The sequence below is a fragment of the Mesitornis unicolor genome, unplaced genomic scaffold (genome assembly GCF_000695765.1).
Source record: "Mesitornis unicolor isolate BGI_N332 unplaced genomic scaffold, ASM69576v1 scaffold26772, whole genome shotgun sequence".
In the NCBI taxonomy this organism is placed as follows: domain Eukaryota; kingdom Metazoa; phylum Chordata; class Aves; order Mesitornithiformes; family Mesitornithidae; genus Mesitornis; species Mesitornis unicolor.
The window spans coordinates 7,432-26,171 of record NW_010167620.1 but is presented as its reverse complement, the minus strand read 5'-3'; the positions used below and the strand labels follow the sequence as shown (position 1 = coordinate 26,171).

The following is an 18,740-nucleotide window of genomic DNA, read 5'->3' as shown; positions in this document are numbered from 1 at the left end:
AACAGGTATAAATTTCTTGGTTGTATTGGCCAACCCAAAATCTTCACATTAACTCAGTTCCAGAACTAATTACTACATTTGCCTGAAGGGTCTCAAGGTTCTGTTGCTTAATGGAAGTTTCAAGGTATAGAAACATTGCAGAGTCTTAGATACAATTACTGATTTCAGGAAGCATTCACCCTGCACATCAAACTCCTCTGCAGCTTTGCCTTTGCTAGTTCTCCAGGACTCAGTGTCACAGAGGCATACCAGTTCAGTCTGAGGAGCTCAGTTTGTAACTGACCAGCAAAGCACCATTGCTCTGATACGCAATCAGAGTCTGGAAGCATGGAAAATCTTGGACGTGTGGCTTCCTATGAGATTCAGGGCAAATGGATTACCATCTGCAGGTTGTGCATGCAACCCGTGAATGGATTCAGTCCTCCATCTCCAGTACTTCACAAAAAGCATTAATAGTGGCAGAGTTGTAGAAATGTTTCTGCACTGGAAGACTAGAGTAGAAAGCCTAAAATTCTCAATTTAAGTCTGAATCCTACAGTTACTGACAGCAAGTGAATCAGGACAGAGATCAGTCCTTGCCTTATGAATAAGTGACATTCATGGATCAGGATGGAAGAAACATTGAAGACAAAAGATACTGTTTAGAAAACAATGATTATTTATTTATCATCAGCACTGGGACCTTGAAACAATAACAAACTGTTCAGCAACTTAAAAAAGGTCTTTTTGTATGTATGTGTGCATGTTAGAAAGAGAAATGTGTTGATTTTTTCAAATGTTCTGACTGGGTTTTGGATAATGGGTGGAGCAACTACTACTTTCCACAGCCCTTATTGGCGAATTAGATTTGCATGAAGCTTTTTAACAAGTTTTTATCTTGAGACTAAGTATAATCTTTGCTGGAATTGCCACTCTGTGAATTCCAACTCCAGGACAAAAGTAGGGCAAAGGTAGATACAAAGTAGAAGCTGAAACTACAGCAAAGAGACAAAATCTGGAGGGGCTGCAGATGGTGCATTTTTTTCTTTGTTTTAAAGAAGGAATATCTGCAATTATTTTTTTTTCTGTGCACTGAACAATAGATATTTTGTTTTAATAGTTTTCCAGCAGAAAAGAAACCTGTATTTGAGACATTCAGACTATCAAACAGGAGGAAAAGAAGCAGCCTGAAACATCTCACCAAGTTAATGAAAACTGGAATTACATTGCTGGATGATGAAAGAAAAATACCTTTCAAAACTTGGGGATAAGAATGCAACACAGCTACACTTGTGATTCTGAATTAAAAAGAAAAATTGTCAAAAGATCACTATGCTCCATCTTTCAAACCTCTGCACGTTATGGTGTAATAATAGTTTGGATCTGCTGGTGAGCCCTACTTAAACTGAATGTCATTTTATTGAAAAATCATTAAAGTTTCTTTTCAAAATAACAAATTGAAGAATAAAGAAATTTTAGGTGACTGGGTGGGGATAAGAAATGAGGCAGTGAGAGACCTTTCAGGGAAATCCAAGCACAGGTAAACAAGGAGCGGAAGTTGGAGTGTCTGAGGAACTAGAGAAGCAACCCAAGGAGAAGAAAGCCACCAGAAAGTAAAGGAGTATGGCAATGATGAAAGAGATTCTCCGATCCAGAAACCTCTTGCTCGTTGTTCTCATTCCGCTTCTGCTGCTTCCTTTGCCACTTTTATACCCCAGCAGTGTAAGTACATTTTCATATTTTTTTTTAAAAAGCCTGAGTGCAGTAGGTAGTTACGCTGGGTAAGCCTGCAGTGTGCAAAAAGAAATGCAAACACTTAAATAAACCTTGCTCTTAAAAAAATCAAGGACTAAAATTTGAAGGACTGGGAAAGTCACTGAGAAATCACCACAGTAAGAACCAGAGCTGCCTAGAGTCATGTCATAAGCAGAGCTGAAGAACCAGGTCACGCTAGTAAAGCACTACTGTAAAGCAGAAATATTCTATGTCTTACTTTTCTACAATAATGTGTGTGTATAAGGGTGAACAAAACAAATATATCCAATAAAATTTTCTTTAAGGAGAGGTCTTTGAAAGGAGTACTTTTAGTGTCTGTAGTTTTTAATAATAAGTATGCATAGAGGGACTTTCAATTTAGTGGGGTTTATAGGACAGCAATTCAAGTGAGGCAGGAGCTAAGACTCAGTAACACACATGTAGGACTATAGATGGGATCTGTTTTTCTGAATGTGCAGGCAACTCTACTGAAACATTGCACCTCTGACAGTGGTTAATAAATGATGGCTCGGAGACATACACAGTAATACAAAGGAGGGAATAGTCTGTTTTTAACAGGAAGACCAGGGAATGGGAGTGAATGCAGCTGCATTCCTGACACTGTTTTGGAGCTACTGAGTAGCCTTGGCCATGTGGTTAACTCTTTTCTGTCCATATCTCTGCAGATGTAAACCATAAAATAACAATGTTTCCCGCCTTATAGAGATGGTGATGTTTATCTTATCAAACTTTGCAATGTGTTAAAAAATTTTACAGCTGGTGCTTCCATAGTGGTAGACATAAATCCGGCGAAATGATGCAGCAATTTTCATTCCTTCCTCTGTTCTGCTAGATTAATTCTTCCTTTTATTGTCAGAGAATTTATGAATACTACTACTTTATCAAACATAAATTGAAAGGATTAGAAAATGTAGAGCAGTTTTCAAAAAAACTACAGTATTTTTTTTAGAAAGAAAAACAGGATTCATAAAAAAGGAATGTTCCTACAGCACTGAGCTGTATGTTGCAGTTTTCTTCTTCTGAACTTCAATGTGTATCTTGGCTGTACTCTTATGAGCGTTTTCCATCTTTTCTTTCTCAAGAGAGGGAATGAATGATAGACAATCATGTTATTCTTCAGAGAACAGCAAGGCTCACGATTTCAGGGAGGCTTGCTTTAAAAAAGGGTTTAATTTCCCCCGATGTCCCTGGAAGGGCAACATAAGAAACAGATACTCCCTGACATACCCATGTGACACTGTAAATGCAGCATACTCTGTGTCCCTTGAAAACCCCTCCAAGGAAATGTGAGATTCATTGCACTAGAATTTGTCACTCATGTTTGCTCCCTATCAGATTCAGAGGCACAGAATGCAATAAGGAAACTCTTTAATAACCAAGGGAATTGTAATAGCATCAGATGGGTGCTGAAACAGAAGTTCACTGACAGTATTGCTCTAAGAATTGCTATGATACAGTACAAGTTCCTCTGCACTATTACACTGCACCTCATGGTGTTGCTTTATTGCAAAGTGATAATAAAAGCCATCAGATGATGTTTTACATCCACTTTATGTATACATAAATGACCACAGATGGTAAAATATAGCCACGAATTCAACCCATAGTTGGACAAATATTTATAATGCTATTAAGAAAACATCTACACCAAATAAACTCAGTTTACAATATGCTATTCAAGTGGTTTAGTGTAGTATTTACCTTGTTACAACCCATTACATATTATTATTTATTAAATCTGAAGATTAAATTTGTCTCCTGCTGACTTATATTTTCATTTGGCAGACAATTATATCAGTTTTCTGAATTTCCTGTAGAGATCAGATTTACCAGGAGGTTTACATTTGCATTTCTTCAGGGAATCATCTTGCAGCTTCTTTGATGATATCAGCACAATTCTGGAAATGTCAAATGTGTAGTGACAAGAGTGATCAACGGGAGCACAGGGATGCAGAACTGTTTGCAGATAAGGTTTATAGGAATAATGTCCACAGCTTCTTTTCTATTATTTTGTGACAAGAAATGGTTAGGTAAAAAATAAACCTGAGAAAATTTGCTTGATTTCTTCTTCCCTTTCTGAAGTTTATATCTGAACTCTCACTTGTACAGCAGATTTGGGACAAGCATATGTGCCTTTCAGATAATTACACATACAGATAAAATCACTGTGTGCTTTACAAACTCTATGTCTTTTTAATTCTGTCCTTATTTCCTTCATTGTTAACAGTGATATGAGAGCAATTTTGCCTCTTTTTTTTCATCTTTATCCACCTTTTTTATAAAGCCACTGTTAATCATGAATTCAGTCAGTTGTGAGCAGGTTCTCTAATGAGCCTTGATCCTGTGGCTACGCTGAACACAATCAAGGGCTCATGGTTGACTCCTCAAAAATCAGAAAGAGTTGCTGTAAGTTCTGAGACTTGCAACATTAGGTGATGTTGACACCTTGACACACCAAATCAGCACAATGGACCCTAAAGCTCAGATCATGCTCTGAACACCTATGGATGGCACACTTTCATTCACCTTTGTTTTTAGTTACACAAGCTGAAGGGAAGGAATGTGTGTGATCCCATCAGCTCAAAGGTGGTAGTCCAGTGGTTAGACAACCTCTTCTTTGCACAGCTTAACCACACGCCTGCATGCAAGATAAGCAACACACAGCCTTAAGTGGGAAAATCTCCAACACAAGGTTTATTCTTTTAAATCACTCTGAGATCCTTAGATGTTTTAGTTGCAGAGGTTTTACACATAATGTGGAATTTTTAAGCATGGCTTCCTTTCAACTCCTCTTTTCTTTTCCCCTGAGGGACCGACTGAAGGTATGTGATGGTCCCTTCAACCATCACATGTTTTCCTATTCCCTGCTTCCAGCCCTGGGCTTAACAGTAATTTTCAGCTGTACAACAAGAAGTGAGCAGGGTGAAGCAGTTAAAATTATACAGCCACTACTTCAGTCCAGTACTTAGTAGCTCTGGTAACCATTAATTAAATATATAAATTCAGTTCACTTAAATAGAAGAGATTAATATGGTTTCTCTTGGAAACGAGCTGGCTTAAAGCACTGAGAAAATAAATAGAGAAAGCTGCTAGACAAGCAGATTAAGTTTTTAGTGGAGATTATAAAACTTGGCTTTCCTAGTACTTGCTATTCAGTTTTATACCATTTAAAAATGTGGTTTATTTTAGTTTTGTTTGTAAACTCATTACAGCCTAGTATATAGAAAGCACAAAGACTCAGTGTCCATCCCATCTAGGTTTTGATAGAGATGCAACTTCCCTTTGTCCTAGTCTATAACCACTATCAGTATACTTTATTGTCCCACAGATGAGCAGTAGAAAATAACAATCTATGCTCGAAGAAATTGAAGAGTATATTTTTGGAGTAAGAAAATAGTTTGGAAAAGGTTTAGGATTAAATTAATTTTATTATTTTTTTGCAAAACGTATCTCTTGGATCTTATATCCTCCCTGATTGTGTTCAAGGCCAGGTTGGACAGGGCTTCGAGGTCTAGTGGGTTGTGTCCCTGCCCACGGCAGGGGAGTTGGAACTAGATGATCTTTAAAATCCTTTCCAACTCTAGCCATTCTATGATTCTATCTGTACTGTTTTAAAATAAAAATTGATGATTTTCATTAAAAGGCATTTTTCTCCTCAGGCAACTGCTGAATGTTATACAGAGCTCATGCAAACATAGTAGTTTGTTAGCAGAAAATAAAGAGTTAAAAAATAAAAAAACTTATGCCAAATAGTCACTGGGTTACAAAAATAACCCTATGCTCTGCTTTCTGTGGAATATTAACCACGAAGTTCAATGTAGTTAAAAGGTGACTGAGCAGAAAGTCCGTTAATGTTTATGAGCCAATTCATCAGCTCTGTGACTCTTATCTAAAATAGTTTTGTCTTTCTAGTAGAGATTACTAAAAATCTATAATGTCTGTGATCTCACTTATCTCAATTTATTTATATTTTTAAGTCAAAAATATTTATTTGGTCTTTTTACTGAGTGATCACTTGAAGTTGTTACAGACTGAACACCAGTCTTTGGAGTTTCAACCAGCATAGCAATTCCATTTTATAAAATGCATGCTTCATAATCTATGAATATTTAAAAAATCTCCCTCTGATCTCATTCATTCTAAGACAAGCTTCTCTAGCCTCTCTTATAATTTTTCCTTGGTAGCACTGAAGCTACAACTGCAATACAATGTCCTATTGTAATATTTTGCTGAAGGACTTGGTCACAGAAGACTAGTGAAACCTGTACTGGAGAGTTAAAAGCCTAAACCACTCTTCTATAATAGTTGAGGAAGAGAAACTAATATGCTCATTTCTGTGTCATTCAGAGTATTTGACCATTCATAAAGGAACAATCCAGAGCTAAAATTCTCCAATAGCCTTTCAGATACTTTTTATAGTCTCTAAAGGATTTGGAGTTTATCTGATTCAAATAAATTATTTTTCTTGATAATCTTGTTTCAGTTATTTTGGTGGCCTTGCTTTCTTGAATTAGAAATGTTTAATGTTACACTTTTCTTAAAAAGGAGTCAAAGCAAGCAAGGTCTGGCAGCTAATTTAAACCCAAGCTTACGAGTGAGCTTGGCTGCAATTTTTAAGGAAGTAAAAGAAATGGCAAAGAGCAATCTATCTTAACTTTTTCTCTGAGCTATGTTCTGCCTGTTATTACTATAAAGAATGCTAAAAAAGAGGAATGGCTGGTTGTAGCTCCTTGTTAGGGGTAATGTATAAAAGGACATCTATAAACATGAATTTAAATACAAGCCATTGATTCATTCCATTGAATCCACATTCATGTATAGTCTTACTTTAGACTTTACCAACTTGCTTGCAAAATTGATTGCAAAAAAAAATGCAGTGTAATACATGCTTATTGATTTGCACAAGGATCTGTGGGTACTTCTTGTATGGCTTCTTGACAGGTAGATTTATAGCAGGTGTAAATCAATGCAGACCTATGCGGTTCCATAGAACTGCCAGTTAGACCCAGTACAAGATCTGGCTTCCAATTTGAGAAAAGGAAAAATATTTTCCTGAGGGCAATCTCTGTAATTATTAGCAGAAAATATTCCCAGGTTTCTAAGCATAACAAACTAAGCCTAAGGAGAACTCTACTGAATGCCATAAATAAAGACATATCTAAGAAATGGACCAGAACAATTCCACATACTAGCTGTGTTTTCCTGTAAAAATATTCAGCAGACAGCACCTTTCTCCATACCAGCTCTTCTTGAATGTTCAGAATGATGTTGTTGAAGCTTTCTCTACCAGACATTGGACAGCAGCAAATTTTATTAACTCCTTGCCTCTAAGCCCTTTCAGTCCATGGTTGACTACCAAGGGTTTGTATAAATCACCTGAGAAAATAAAGTCAACGGACAAAAAATGTAGGTTTGCACACTGTTTAAAATAAAGCAATCTTTCAGAGCATTTCCCAAAAGAGCCACAATGTGGCTTTATCCATGCTATGGCAAATGTGAATGCTCTTGTCTGATCCTGAAAACTACGGATTCCTGTTCTTGATCAACATTGGAGACAGCTGTGTAGAAACACCAGCTCCACAGGCCTAATCTGAGGAGTCATGGTTGAATGTTTGGTAAATATTGGATTATGAAATTCAAACAAATCTGTAAATGCACTTGGAACTATTATTTTGCTGATAAATATGTTTAGTCCAAGGTTTTGCCACAGCTTATGCGACAAACCTTTCATTAGCATCCTCTTCTGGAACTAGCCTTTTCGATGGTAGCCTAGATGCAGATCCAAAGAGCTGTGACTTAGGAGGTCCTTATGCAGTTGGTGCTGAGTTTTTTAAGTCCAGGCATCATGGTCTGATGAGTCCTATGAACGCATTCACAAGGTTTGTGCAGGTGGTGTGGCAGTAACATGTAACCTTCATGCTTTCTCCCTACAGGAAGCCTCATGTGCCTATGTGCTGATTGTGACGGCTGTATACTGGGTCTCTGAAGCAGTACCTCTTGGTGCAGCAGCCTTAGTTCCTGCTTTCTTATACCCACTTTTTGGAGTAATGAAGTCCAGTGAGGTCAGACCAGTGTGCACCTTTTATCATTTAATCTTCTTACTCTCAGTTAATTATCTGAATAAAAATAATCTTAGTGGACTAGCAAGACTAAGACATGTGGGAGGAAGAATTGTACAACTTGTAATGTGTAACTTGGGCCGATCAGCTCTTTTTTCTACTGAAGATACATATAGGAATGACTATATTAGCCTAATGGGGTGTCCATCCTGTCAGCTACTGTATCAACAACAATTCCCAAAACCTATTGCATCAAAGGGGCCCAAATCCCCTGTCCTCCAAAATCATGTAACCAGCACTTATAGGATAATCTGAAAAGTCTCCTTTAAATTACATTTATAGATGTCGTATAAGGCATGAGTCCATTTATTCTAAAACCAGTTACAATTTACTGTATGAGACTAGATAATTTTGTTATTCAAGTAAATGTCTAGTCCTTTTTCCAAGCTGTAACCTTAGTGCTGCCTTGTAGCCATGAGCAAAGCACTAGCTATACAAAAAAAAGGTATCTTTGATCACATCTGAATTTGCTTACTTTAGTTTTTGGCGAATGTTATTTTCTTTCATGATATGATTTTATTTCATCTACAACCTCTTTTTTCCTGCTTTTTTATCTCTCTTTTTGGAGGATGAGAGGGCGATAAATCACACTTTATTTATAAGGACTAGAAATACGGATAAGAATACAGAAGAATATATAGCAACCATAAAATTTTTGAATTTCTAATACAGTCTGACACTGGGCATGCCCACAAATGGATGGAGTCAAGCATGAACCAAGAGTTTTATGACCTGCCTTATTCCTCCCAATGGTGTAACAACTGTGTAATATAATCAGGTACATTCCCATACCAACATAGTTAAATATTTTCAGGATTTTTTTCCCTAACATAAAAGTAAACTAGTTACATATTTTCATTAAAAAATTTTATGCAGCATATTGGAGAAGGAAAATTTAAGAGCATCCTGACAGAAATTCAATGTAATATCAAAGTAAATGACAGTGGAACTACTGCAGAGAATGTAGTATTTGCTTCAGGAACAGAAATAAAAACCTGTATTTTAACATAAACAACTCTGATGATGCTGCTGTATTACCCGTCTGCTGTTCCGGAGTGCCATAGAAACCCAGGCTTCTTGCCTAGCAGTTTAAGCCATAAATAACTCACAAGGGCTCAAGAATATAAGCCAGTGTGTCGTATACATGTATGTGTTTTTTAAGAACAATATTAGTATTCACTAGTTTCTCCAAAATGACTGTGAAAGGAATAAAGGAAAACAACACATTCTTTGTGCTGCTGGTCTGATGGATTTCTTTCATTCAGTTTAAGATCTTTTTTTAACAAAGTAGCAGGAAAAAAAAGTTAACGAGAAAGAAACTAGTGGAAGAAGTCCAAAAAAGTGGTATTTAAAAGTTCTGACACACAACTATGATGGCCAAGTCTATTTAGGTCACCATGGGGATTTGTGAAATAAATATAATTAAATACTTAACTCGATGCAGTTTTCATAAAGTAACACCAGTGTCATTCTTACACTTTTATGGAGGAGCATCAGTACAATTGAGGACAATGGAAAAAATGCTGCTTCTACTGATTTTAATAGTTTTTAAATGCTGGCATCTACATTTGGTTAGAGAAGTAGTTTTAAACTGAAGAAACTATGGAGGCTTTTAGGAAAAATATTCCAGTAACCGCTTGGGAACAAAATGAAAAATTTAGCTAGACTCCAAGCATCTGTCTGTAACTTTTATTTTCTCCCATTTTGTTTGCTTTCACACAAGAGAGGGAGTGTACGTGTGTGTTTGAATGTTTTGATTTGTGTCATTTATTATTTTTGCAGTCACTTTACAGAACATCTTCTTGTACCTTAGCAAGCCTCACATTCAAGAATATTGCTTTGAAGGACCATACATGGTCTCCGAATTTTTTCCTGAGTCAGTTGATGATTTTTGCACATCCCCTTTAAATTAAAGTTCTCTTTTTTAAATTTTGATGTATTTTCCTGATACAATGGAGATAGATTTCCATTGTGAAAAGTTCTGGCACAGGGTTTGTGGATCATCACAGCAATATCCCAACTTTTCTTTATTGCATGCAGAGAGTATGTCCCAAAGGACTTTTGATGTTCTAGGTTCTAGGGATGCTACATTTTGGCCAACAGTTGAACCAGAACAAATAAGATAGACAACAATTTCTCCAGAATGAAAAAGCAGATGAAGCACATGAATTAGCTGCCTTCAGTGCAGAAGTCTGTCTGTAACTGTTTCACTCTGGGCCTAGCTGAGTATATTAACTGCAGGCAGTGAACATCATCCTCAGAGAAGTAAAATTTCCCTTGATCTCTTCAAAGCTGAGAAACCTCCTAGCAAATGGATATAGAGACTTGTTATTCATAAACACAGCGTGAAAGAGATTAAAGAGAACATTTTGACTTATGAATTCTTAATTTTCTCAAGCTCCCTGTCATTCTTTCTCGAGGGGGGAAAAATCCACAATACCGTACTTCTAATTCAGCCTGTTCTCTGTGTATGGTGGTTACTGCTTTTCTAACTATTATTCCCTTGCCCTTACTGCAGGTGGCTGCTGAATATTTCAAGAACACAACTTTACTCCTCATGGGTGTGATTTGTGTGGCAGCTTCTGTAGAAAAGTGGAATCTCCACAAGCGAATCGCTCTGCGTATGGTCATGATGGCTGGAGCAAAGCCAGGCATGTGAGTGAACCTTTGACTTCAGAGTAGTCTGAGGTTGACAGCAGCAGCTTGAAAGACAAATAACATCTCTAACTTTTCCATCCATGACCAACAGCTAGCTTTATTTGGTGCTCTTTTCCCTACCCACCTTTCCTTTCAGAGTTTGAAAGCTTACCAATTTTCTCACCCTCTTTCTGTCATCTCCTACTCCTTGGCTTGACCCTTTGCTTTTTATTTTTTTACTGATACTGACTTTAGTCTCTTTGTTCCTTCTTTGCCTGTTGTTTGGCAAACACAATAGGATGCTTAAATCCTAGATAGGCTGAAAATCACTGTTTCTTAAGTCATGTTCTGATTTCCATGTGGGGCAGCAAACAGCTTCCAATGATACATTGTTTTATGACAGTTCTCAGTATAAGGCAAGCATTTTAGCTGTGCACAGCATGGTATTTTGGCAGCCACTAAGAGAAAAATACCCCATGTAATTATCAGTTGACTAATTAAAATGTTAGGCAAGGTGGCCGTTAAAATTTCTGAAAGTGCCTCAAGAAGATTTCCCTGCGTTGTACTCCAGGTTGCTGCTTTGCTTTATGTGTTGCACCACGGTGCTCTCCATGTGGCTTTCCAACACATCCACCACAGCTATGGTGATGCCAATTGTGGAGGCAGTGCTCCAGGAGCTAGTGAATGCTGAGGAGGAGCACGAGGTCATCAGTACTGCAGGCAGCACCATTATTGAAGAAAACAAGCCAACAGGTATTTGTCAATATTGGCCATTCTTTTTCTCGTTTGTTTATCAGTGACCAGATTTGCTGATACACGTTATTCAAATTCTATCGAGGTCAGGCCTATCTGACTTGTACTGACAAAGACATTGGCCTATACTCTTTCTTTTGGTACTCTGGTATTTCTTTCAAAAAATGGAAGAAAGTTTCAAGATGTGACAGGAGAACTACACGTGGGAAAGAATGTTGAACTAGGGCATGTACTGGAGTTTGTGTGTCATAAACTCTTCGGTCACAGGATTTTACAGGGTTGGAAGGATATCTCTGAGAAGAAAGTCAAAGAAATGTAGAAGAGTCCCGAGTGTGTTCTGTGACAATCTCATGCTTGCCCATTCTACTCCTGTCCTTCCAGGCTGTCTAGGTCAGAGCAGGTGCCACAAAAAAAAAAAAAATATATATAAGAGCTTTAAGGTTTGTTCTGTTCACTCCTTCTCAGAAAGGATGGACTTGGGAAGAAAAGAATCTTTATTTTCTTTAAATTCACAGATTCCAGGGTGAAAATGATGTCTTCTAACATTGCTTATTATACGTAGGTATGATAACCTTTTAAGTGCCAGAGGCATGTGATTGGGACAATATGACACAATATAATTCTACGTAAGGGTCACAGAGCACCTGAAAGGGTTCAGAGAAGCTTTTGTTTGCAGTTGCTTCTCCACATTCAGTGGTGTGGCCCACGGGCTCAGCTCAGTTCTTACCCCCAGGGCTGCTTTCTTTTCCTTCATTGCAGGTCTCAGCGAAAAGCACAGCCAACCTTCACTGGAGCTTATCTTCATCAATGAGGAGTAAGAATGAACCCTGTACATCACGACTGGAGATTTGAGCCCTACACAGGTTGCACTGAGATGAATGCAGAAGTAGAGCCAGGAAGGGCAAGCAGAAGCTTACAAGTGAATGTTTTAGATGTGGTTGGCAAAGAAGGCTTATATGAGAAATGGTATTAATGTAATGGTCTGGATCTCACTAGAACTTCCCAGGATTCATTTATTTTTTAACACTATGGTCATTTTAGAGAGATGGAAAATGTTTCTCAGGGTTTGAAAGATCTTTTCAAGCCTGTGTTTAGGCTGTGTAAAGACTGCTGTCCATCATTTTTTATTTCTGTTCCCCTGAAGGAATAGTCTTTCTATTTTGTTCACAATTGTTCAAAATAAAAGAGAAACAAGTTCTTGTTACACCTTTAAAAATTTACTTTCAAACAAACATTATCATTCAAACAGCATATGTTGAATTAACTCACAAGATCTAAATAGTTTTCTCATTAATCTGGAGATTAATGGGTTTTCCAATATTCCCTCTGTTGTTATTTCTTTTTATCCCAGCCATATTTTCTGTGCAGTATAGAAACAAATTTTCAGTCTGGTATTGTGCCATTAATCCCTTTAAGCCCTACTGAAGAGTATGTGTGGGATATTTCATAACAGAACTGTTATTAAAATAGTATTACTTGAAAAAGAGCTTGAAATTTGATGGGAAAAGAAAAGCAGTACATCTTCTGGAATTAAATCTGTTTTCAATGTCAAAGTCAAAGTTCAGTAGATTGTTTGTCTGGTCCACATGCCACACAGGACAGATTTTAGTGAAGACTTTAATGTGGTACAGATCGGTGGTCAGAAACAGCATTGGAGAAGTTGGCAAGGAAGAACTTGAGTAAAATAAGGCAGTGGTAGCACTGGATTGCCCAGTGATTCACTACACTGTGAATGGAGTTTATTCCTAGAACGGTGTATATACTATCTAGAATACATTTTTTTTCTCTCTTTCATGGGGGTGGAAACACAGCTAGAGACAGAGCTGTGAAACAATGGCAATTCACGTATCTGGCCAAGATACCACATAAGAGGTACTAGTAAATGGTATTCTTCACCATTTCAGTAGGCACTAGTTCTTCTGCAGATGTTTCCCCTCCTACCCAAGATGTGTGCCTTTTGAGGGAGCTGGGTGAACAGGCATTTTTAAAGTATATTTTCCTTTCTTTGTTTTTAGTGCTACTACTACTGACTTCAGCTCCTTGATGCACTCAAAGGTATTGTCATAGGTAGTATCTTCTGAGCTACAATGTCTTCCAATGCAGGAATCATCAGAGCAGAGTCCACACAGCTCTGCAACAAACTACTGTTTCCTTTATTTCAAATAAGTAGTGGTTGTCAGCAGAGAGTACATGTCCGGCTTTGTATTCAACCTGTCAGCTCAAATCAAGTTGGGGAATGTTAGCTATGTAGTGCTTGCTGTACCTACTTTCAGAGATCATGAGATTCTGTCAGCAAAGTAACAGTTGGTTAGAAATAGTTTCTAGCAAGGTCAGGCGCGATCTTTTATCATCCAGGTACTGCCAGCTTCTGCAGCTGAGACACCTCGTTACTAGAAGAACTAACAGATAACACAAAGTCATAGCCTCCAGCAAGGGATCTGTTAGATCCTCATGCATGGTAGAAGGAGAAGATCTAAGCCTATTATAATCTGACTTTTAAGACCACTTTAAGGTTGTTGGTTTTTTTAATTTATTTTTTTTTCCCCAGTGTAAAGTTTACAGCTAAAATTTTAGTGGTTCATTTTGTTTTATTTTTTTCAAAAGCCTACTACCCATGACCTTTACAAAACATTAAGAATTCTAATCTAAGCCCCTCTAGGAACAGAAGAAAGGCTAATCCAAAGGCATTTGCCTCCCTACAGAGTATGAATGGTGTGCACATGATAGCCAACCCTATTGGAACAATGAATTCTAAGAGCAATGGGCAACACCTACCTCAGGTAAGGAGATGTTAGACGTGGGGGGGATGGAAAAGATAGACACGAACATCACTTGCTCCCCACTCTTTTCTATTTGTTCTTTGCAAGTTATGTTACAGGGAGGTCCCTTTCAACTCCTAATATTCTATGATTCTGTGATTCTATGAATCTTTGTCCCTTTGCTAGTTCTTACTCCCATTTAGATGCCCCAGCACAGGTATTTTCAGAAGACTCTTCCCCAATGGCTAGTACAATTCATTTAGCTTTACATTCAGAAATGTCATCACAAGTTTCTATTCTTGTTTGGCTGTTCTACCCACTTCCTTTTTGAAAAGTATCCTTGGAAAATAGCCCAACTCAAAAATAACAGTCCTTGACACACAATATCCTACTCACAACTAAATCAGCAGCAAACTGTTTAGCCAGTTTGTTAGGTAGTCTTAGTACCCATTTCCTTTTTGTCTTGCCAAATATCCACCCTCAAAATCCTCCATTACGTGGAGGATTCCAGTATTTCTACTTCTCTTTAGTGGATCCAAGAAGTGATTGCTGTTCAGGCTACAATCATGTAGTATCTTGATGGGGTAAGTTCATGTCCAGGAAAGGTTAGGCTAAAATCAACACAGGAATTTACATTCACAGTTCAAAAGAATCTGAGTGTACGTTTCAAAAAAATGCTAATACGCTGCTCCTGATATTAATTTCCTTTTATACCCATTTCCCTGTACATATTCAGTGGTTATTTTGTAACAAATATACTCACTTCACTTTAACCTACAAGAATTTTAGCCAGGGTAGTCTCAAAATGGTGATGAACCTGTAGCATGAATGATTTTACCACTTAAACCTAAATCCAAATGAATAAATTTAACAAATCTATCTGAAGCACTTGTTGCTTTTTTCCTCATCCTAAATTACAGACCTGGGTTGCATGTGAAGTGCCTTGAATTACTGTACATTTTTTCCAGTACAAGAACTTGATTTACCAACACAGAGACTTTCCTGTCGCTGCTAAGAAGTGGAGCAACATTTTCCTGCAGCTTTTTCTTCATATTTCCATTTGCCTAGACTTTTTCATGCCATTTCTGAGACCTCTACCACTCCATTCCTAATTAGAGGCCCTGAGCCAATATGAGTGCAAAAAGTCCACCAAGAATTTGTCTGCTGGCTGCTCATAAGCCTCAAGGATTATGGATTCCTAATGCTGCAGAGCTGGCATCCTGCCCCTGCAGCCCACAGAGGTTTTCAGTATCCCGCTGAGATTCCAGTCAGAACTGGAGCCGAATCATAGCCAGGAGTCTGATTACTGTTTGTCCTACATTTCTGCTGCAGACAAGGGAATTTCAGGTCCCTGGACAGGTTTCTAGTTCTGATCCCATTTAATCTTTGTGAAGAAAAAAATGCCCTCTCTTATGCAAACTTGTTGTTTCTCCATGACCAGTATCATCACGGCATTAGAGCAAGTTGGGTTGCTGTTCTGATCACCTGCTTTCTTTGGTGAATATATCCCCTCACAGGCTCAGATACTGGTCCTGCCTCCCAAACCCTCGGAACTGGGCCTGAGCACTAAGTACCGGTATCAAACCAGGCATGACCACATGGTCTGTAAATGCCTCTCACTGAGTATTTCCTACGCGGCAACCATTGGAGGACTGACAACCATCATAGGGACCTCCACTAGCCTCATATTCTTAGAGCACTTCAACAAGTAAGTGATACTGTGGTTGTGTGAGAATGGTGATTGGGTCATTATCATCTCTGTGGCTTTCCCTGTAGTTTGGTAACTACCTCAAGGAACCCATGTAAGACACAGTCTCTTTGAAAGCAATTTGCTTCGTCCTTTACTTTAATGGCTAATGGTTTAAAGGAGGAGCTTAAGTTAATACATATCCATGTCTTTCTCCCATGCAAAACAAAAATTCCTAAGCATGTGTTAAAATTTACATTTTTTCAGAAACTTCTTTTGATTTTACATACTGACTATCATGAAGGCAGCAGGCACCCTGGAAAAGTAAACACTAAGGCCATGATAATACAGCAAAGAAGATGAAGAGAAATACTAACAAAAGAAGAAATGTCACAACATCAGCTACGACTTGTTCTATGGGTTCTTAGACAGTGAGTTCTTATGGTGAACCTAGTGGCATCACTAGTGGTATTTGGGCTGTTCAACATGCAGTGCAAAAATAAACTAACTTAGAAATGTGGTCTTACACCTTTGCTGCATATAAGATGGGAAGCAACTCTCTGATCAGTTAAGTATTTCATTTATCATATAAGCCAAGGGCTCTGAAAGACATGAATGCTACCTCTGTCAGAAGACTGGTGGTACTTCTCCTCATGCACAGACATGCATCCAAGCTCAAACCTGATTCTGATCTACTGCTGCCACTGCTGTCATGGTAACCTTAATTTCTCTCTCTGAAATAGTGTTAGCCAAAAAAAAAATAAAATAAAAAAATTGGAAGCTATCCTTAACCTAAGGATTTGGATTTCACAGATTTTTCAAAGATATCAATGTTATGACAGTTCCAACAAATGCACATATCAGACATCACTGTTAGAAACCAGCAGGCTATAATCCTGATAAGATACACAAAAAGATTCTGGATAAAACCATTCTTAAGCCTGCTGACACGAAAAAGAGCTTTAATAAAAAACACAGGAAGGGCCAGAATTTCACTCTTGGTAACTCTAAGGGTTTTCAAAGCTGGATAGACAATCCAGACCATCTGATTGTAAAGTGAAGTGCCATATGGCTCATCTGTTGGTAAGGCGTGGTCAATGGTTGACATTTTCGGCAATTGGGTTCACTATGTGCATATAATGCAGCTGTTGTAAATACATACTGATGAAATTTTTCTATCATGTCATGACAAATATATATACATGTATATGTGTGTGCATCGATGTATACTGGAGGTGCTTGACTTTTTACTGTTCTAACTTCCAGTGAATCTTTTTTTTCCCTTTATAGCCACTACCCAAATGCTGAAGTAGTGAATTTTGGAACCTGGTTTTTGTTCAGTTTCCCCATCTCCCTCATCATGTTGGTGCTGACTTGGTTCTGGATGCATTGGCTGTTCTTGGGTTGCAAGTGAGTGCACATTGTCCAAGATGGATTACAAAAGCAGGGCATGTGTGGCTCCCAAAGAACTTGTCTCATAAAGACATTTCCAGTTGCAAATGACAAAAAATAAGGCACAACTTCCTTCTTCTTGCCAGAACAATTACCAGAGAAAATCTTATTGCTTAGCTGTGCTGCACAGACAGCAGTGTACAGTATTGCTGCTTGAGAGTGAAATGCCAAGGTATTCCTGATGGAAATCCTTATGATGCATTCAACTGATTTTTTGAGTCTCATGATCATGAGGATGCCATTGTGGTCAAAAACTCTTGTTAAAAGTCCTTTTGGAAAAGTACAGCTTAAAAGATGAATGGAAAAATAACTGCAAGTGAACAAGTCATTTTTCAGATCTGCCCCCAGACAAATGAAATTATTGTAAGGTCAGTTAAAATTAAAGGTAAACAGACTCCAGATAGATTTATCTTTAAAATGGAAAGGACTCACAGCCTAAGAGATTAATACTTTTTGATACCAGTAAGTCCCTTAGCCACAAAATAAGAACAAAGCTCAGTTTCCTAGTTAATTTGTACCACGTATTCTCTTTGCAGAGGCACTCAGCAAAGTTAATGAAAATTGACTAAATGTGTGCATTTAGAGTGGATTACTTAATCTGCATTAAGTTGTGGTGCAGGCACATTTACTCAGACACATTTACTCAGAATTAATGTGGCTTTAATTTGATTTAGATTACTCTTAAAAGTAAACTGAACTGACATCACTAATTTATTTCACATAAAACAATGAATAAAATGATAATGATTTCTGCTTGCTGCTGACCTTGACTGGATTTGAAGAGGTAATTTAGAGGTGAATAGTTCCATGTCCTTCTCAGTCAGTCTCCTGAGCCTTGTAGTTCCAAATGAAAAGGCTAAAAAAAATTATCTTTTTTTTTTTAATCTTACGAATAAACAGGCCCTAACACGATTCTCAATTACTTTCTTTCTTTTTTTTTTGTAAATAAATATAATTGAAATTCCACAATGCATCCAAGACCTCATGCTGATTAATGTAGTTCTAAATAATACCAGAGACTGAAGCATTATTGACTTTTTGAGAAGTACTGGTTGATTCCAAGCCTTCTTAATCTCTGACTCCTGTTTACTGCAGTTCATTTATGAACATATTATGTTAGGAGTTTAGCTACAACACTCTGCCTTCACATCCTCCTAAGCCTAGAAACACTTATAACATGTTGAAACAGCTGCCTAATGCTTGTGCATCAATGTTTACTGAATTCCCGTAAAGTTCACGTTCTTTTCCTAGGAAGCCCAGTGTCATCAATCTGTTCTTACTAACCCCAAAGATTTTTGCCAGCAAAGCAGACCTAAGCATCAAACCATCACTACAGAACTGGTTATTATAAACCATATAGCTCTTCTTTTCCAACGGCTGCATTACTGCTGGTGGATTTTACTGGAGTCTAGGAGCAAGGTTTGCAAGGAAATGTAAATACTTATAGGTGCAGGGCAGTGCTAAGCACATGAAAAACACATGTCACCTAGGTGCCCATTTACAAGTGAAATGAAAAGCCTGTTTAAGACTTTTTGTTAACCAGACAGGGCCTGCCTGCATCTTAAGCTATGCAAATTC

General features: G+C 37.8%; 1 protein-coding gene across 1 annotated transcript in view; it reads left to right on the top strand.

The window, feature by feature from the left end:
* Positions 1–1,602: 1,602 nt before the first annotated feature.
* Positions 1,603–18,740, top strand: part of SLC13A4 (solute carrier family 13 (sodium/sulfate symporter), member 4) — a gene marked incomplete at its 3' end in the record, with an annotated part of 24,325 nt that continues 7,187 nt past the window's right edge. Inside the window, exons 1-9 of the mRNA XM_010178758.1 lie at positions 1,603–1,701; positions 7,689–7,817; positions 10,393–10,529; positions 11,083–11,264; positions 12,024–12,078; positions 13,280–13,319; positions 13,967–14,044; positions 15,541–15,731; positions 17,001–17,120. Of these exons, the coding sequence (XP_010177060.1) occupies positions 1,603–1,701; positions 7,689–7,817; positions 10,393–10,529; positions 11,083–11,264; positions 12,024–12,078; positions 13,280–13,319; positions 13,967–14,044; positions 15,541–15,731; positions 17,001–17,120 (1,031 nt within the window). The remainder of the gene's footprint in view (positions 1,702–7,688; positions 7,818–10,392; positions 10,530–11,082; positions 11,265–12,023; positions 12,079–13,279; positions 13,320–13,966; positions 14,045–15,540; positions 15,732–17,000; positions 17,121–18,740) is intronic.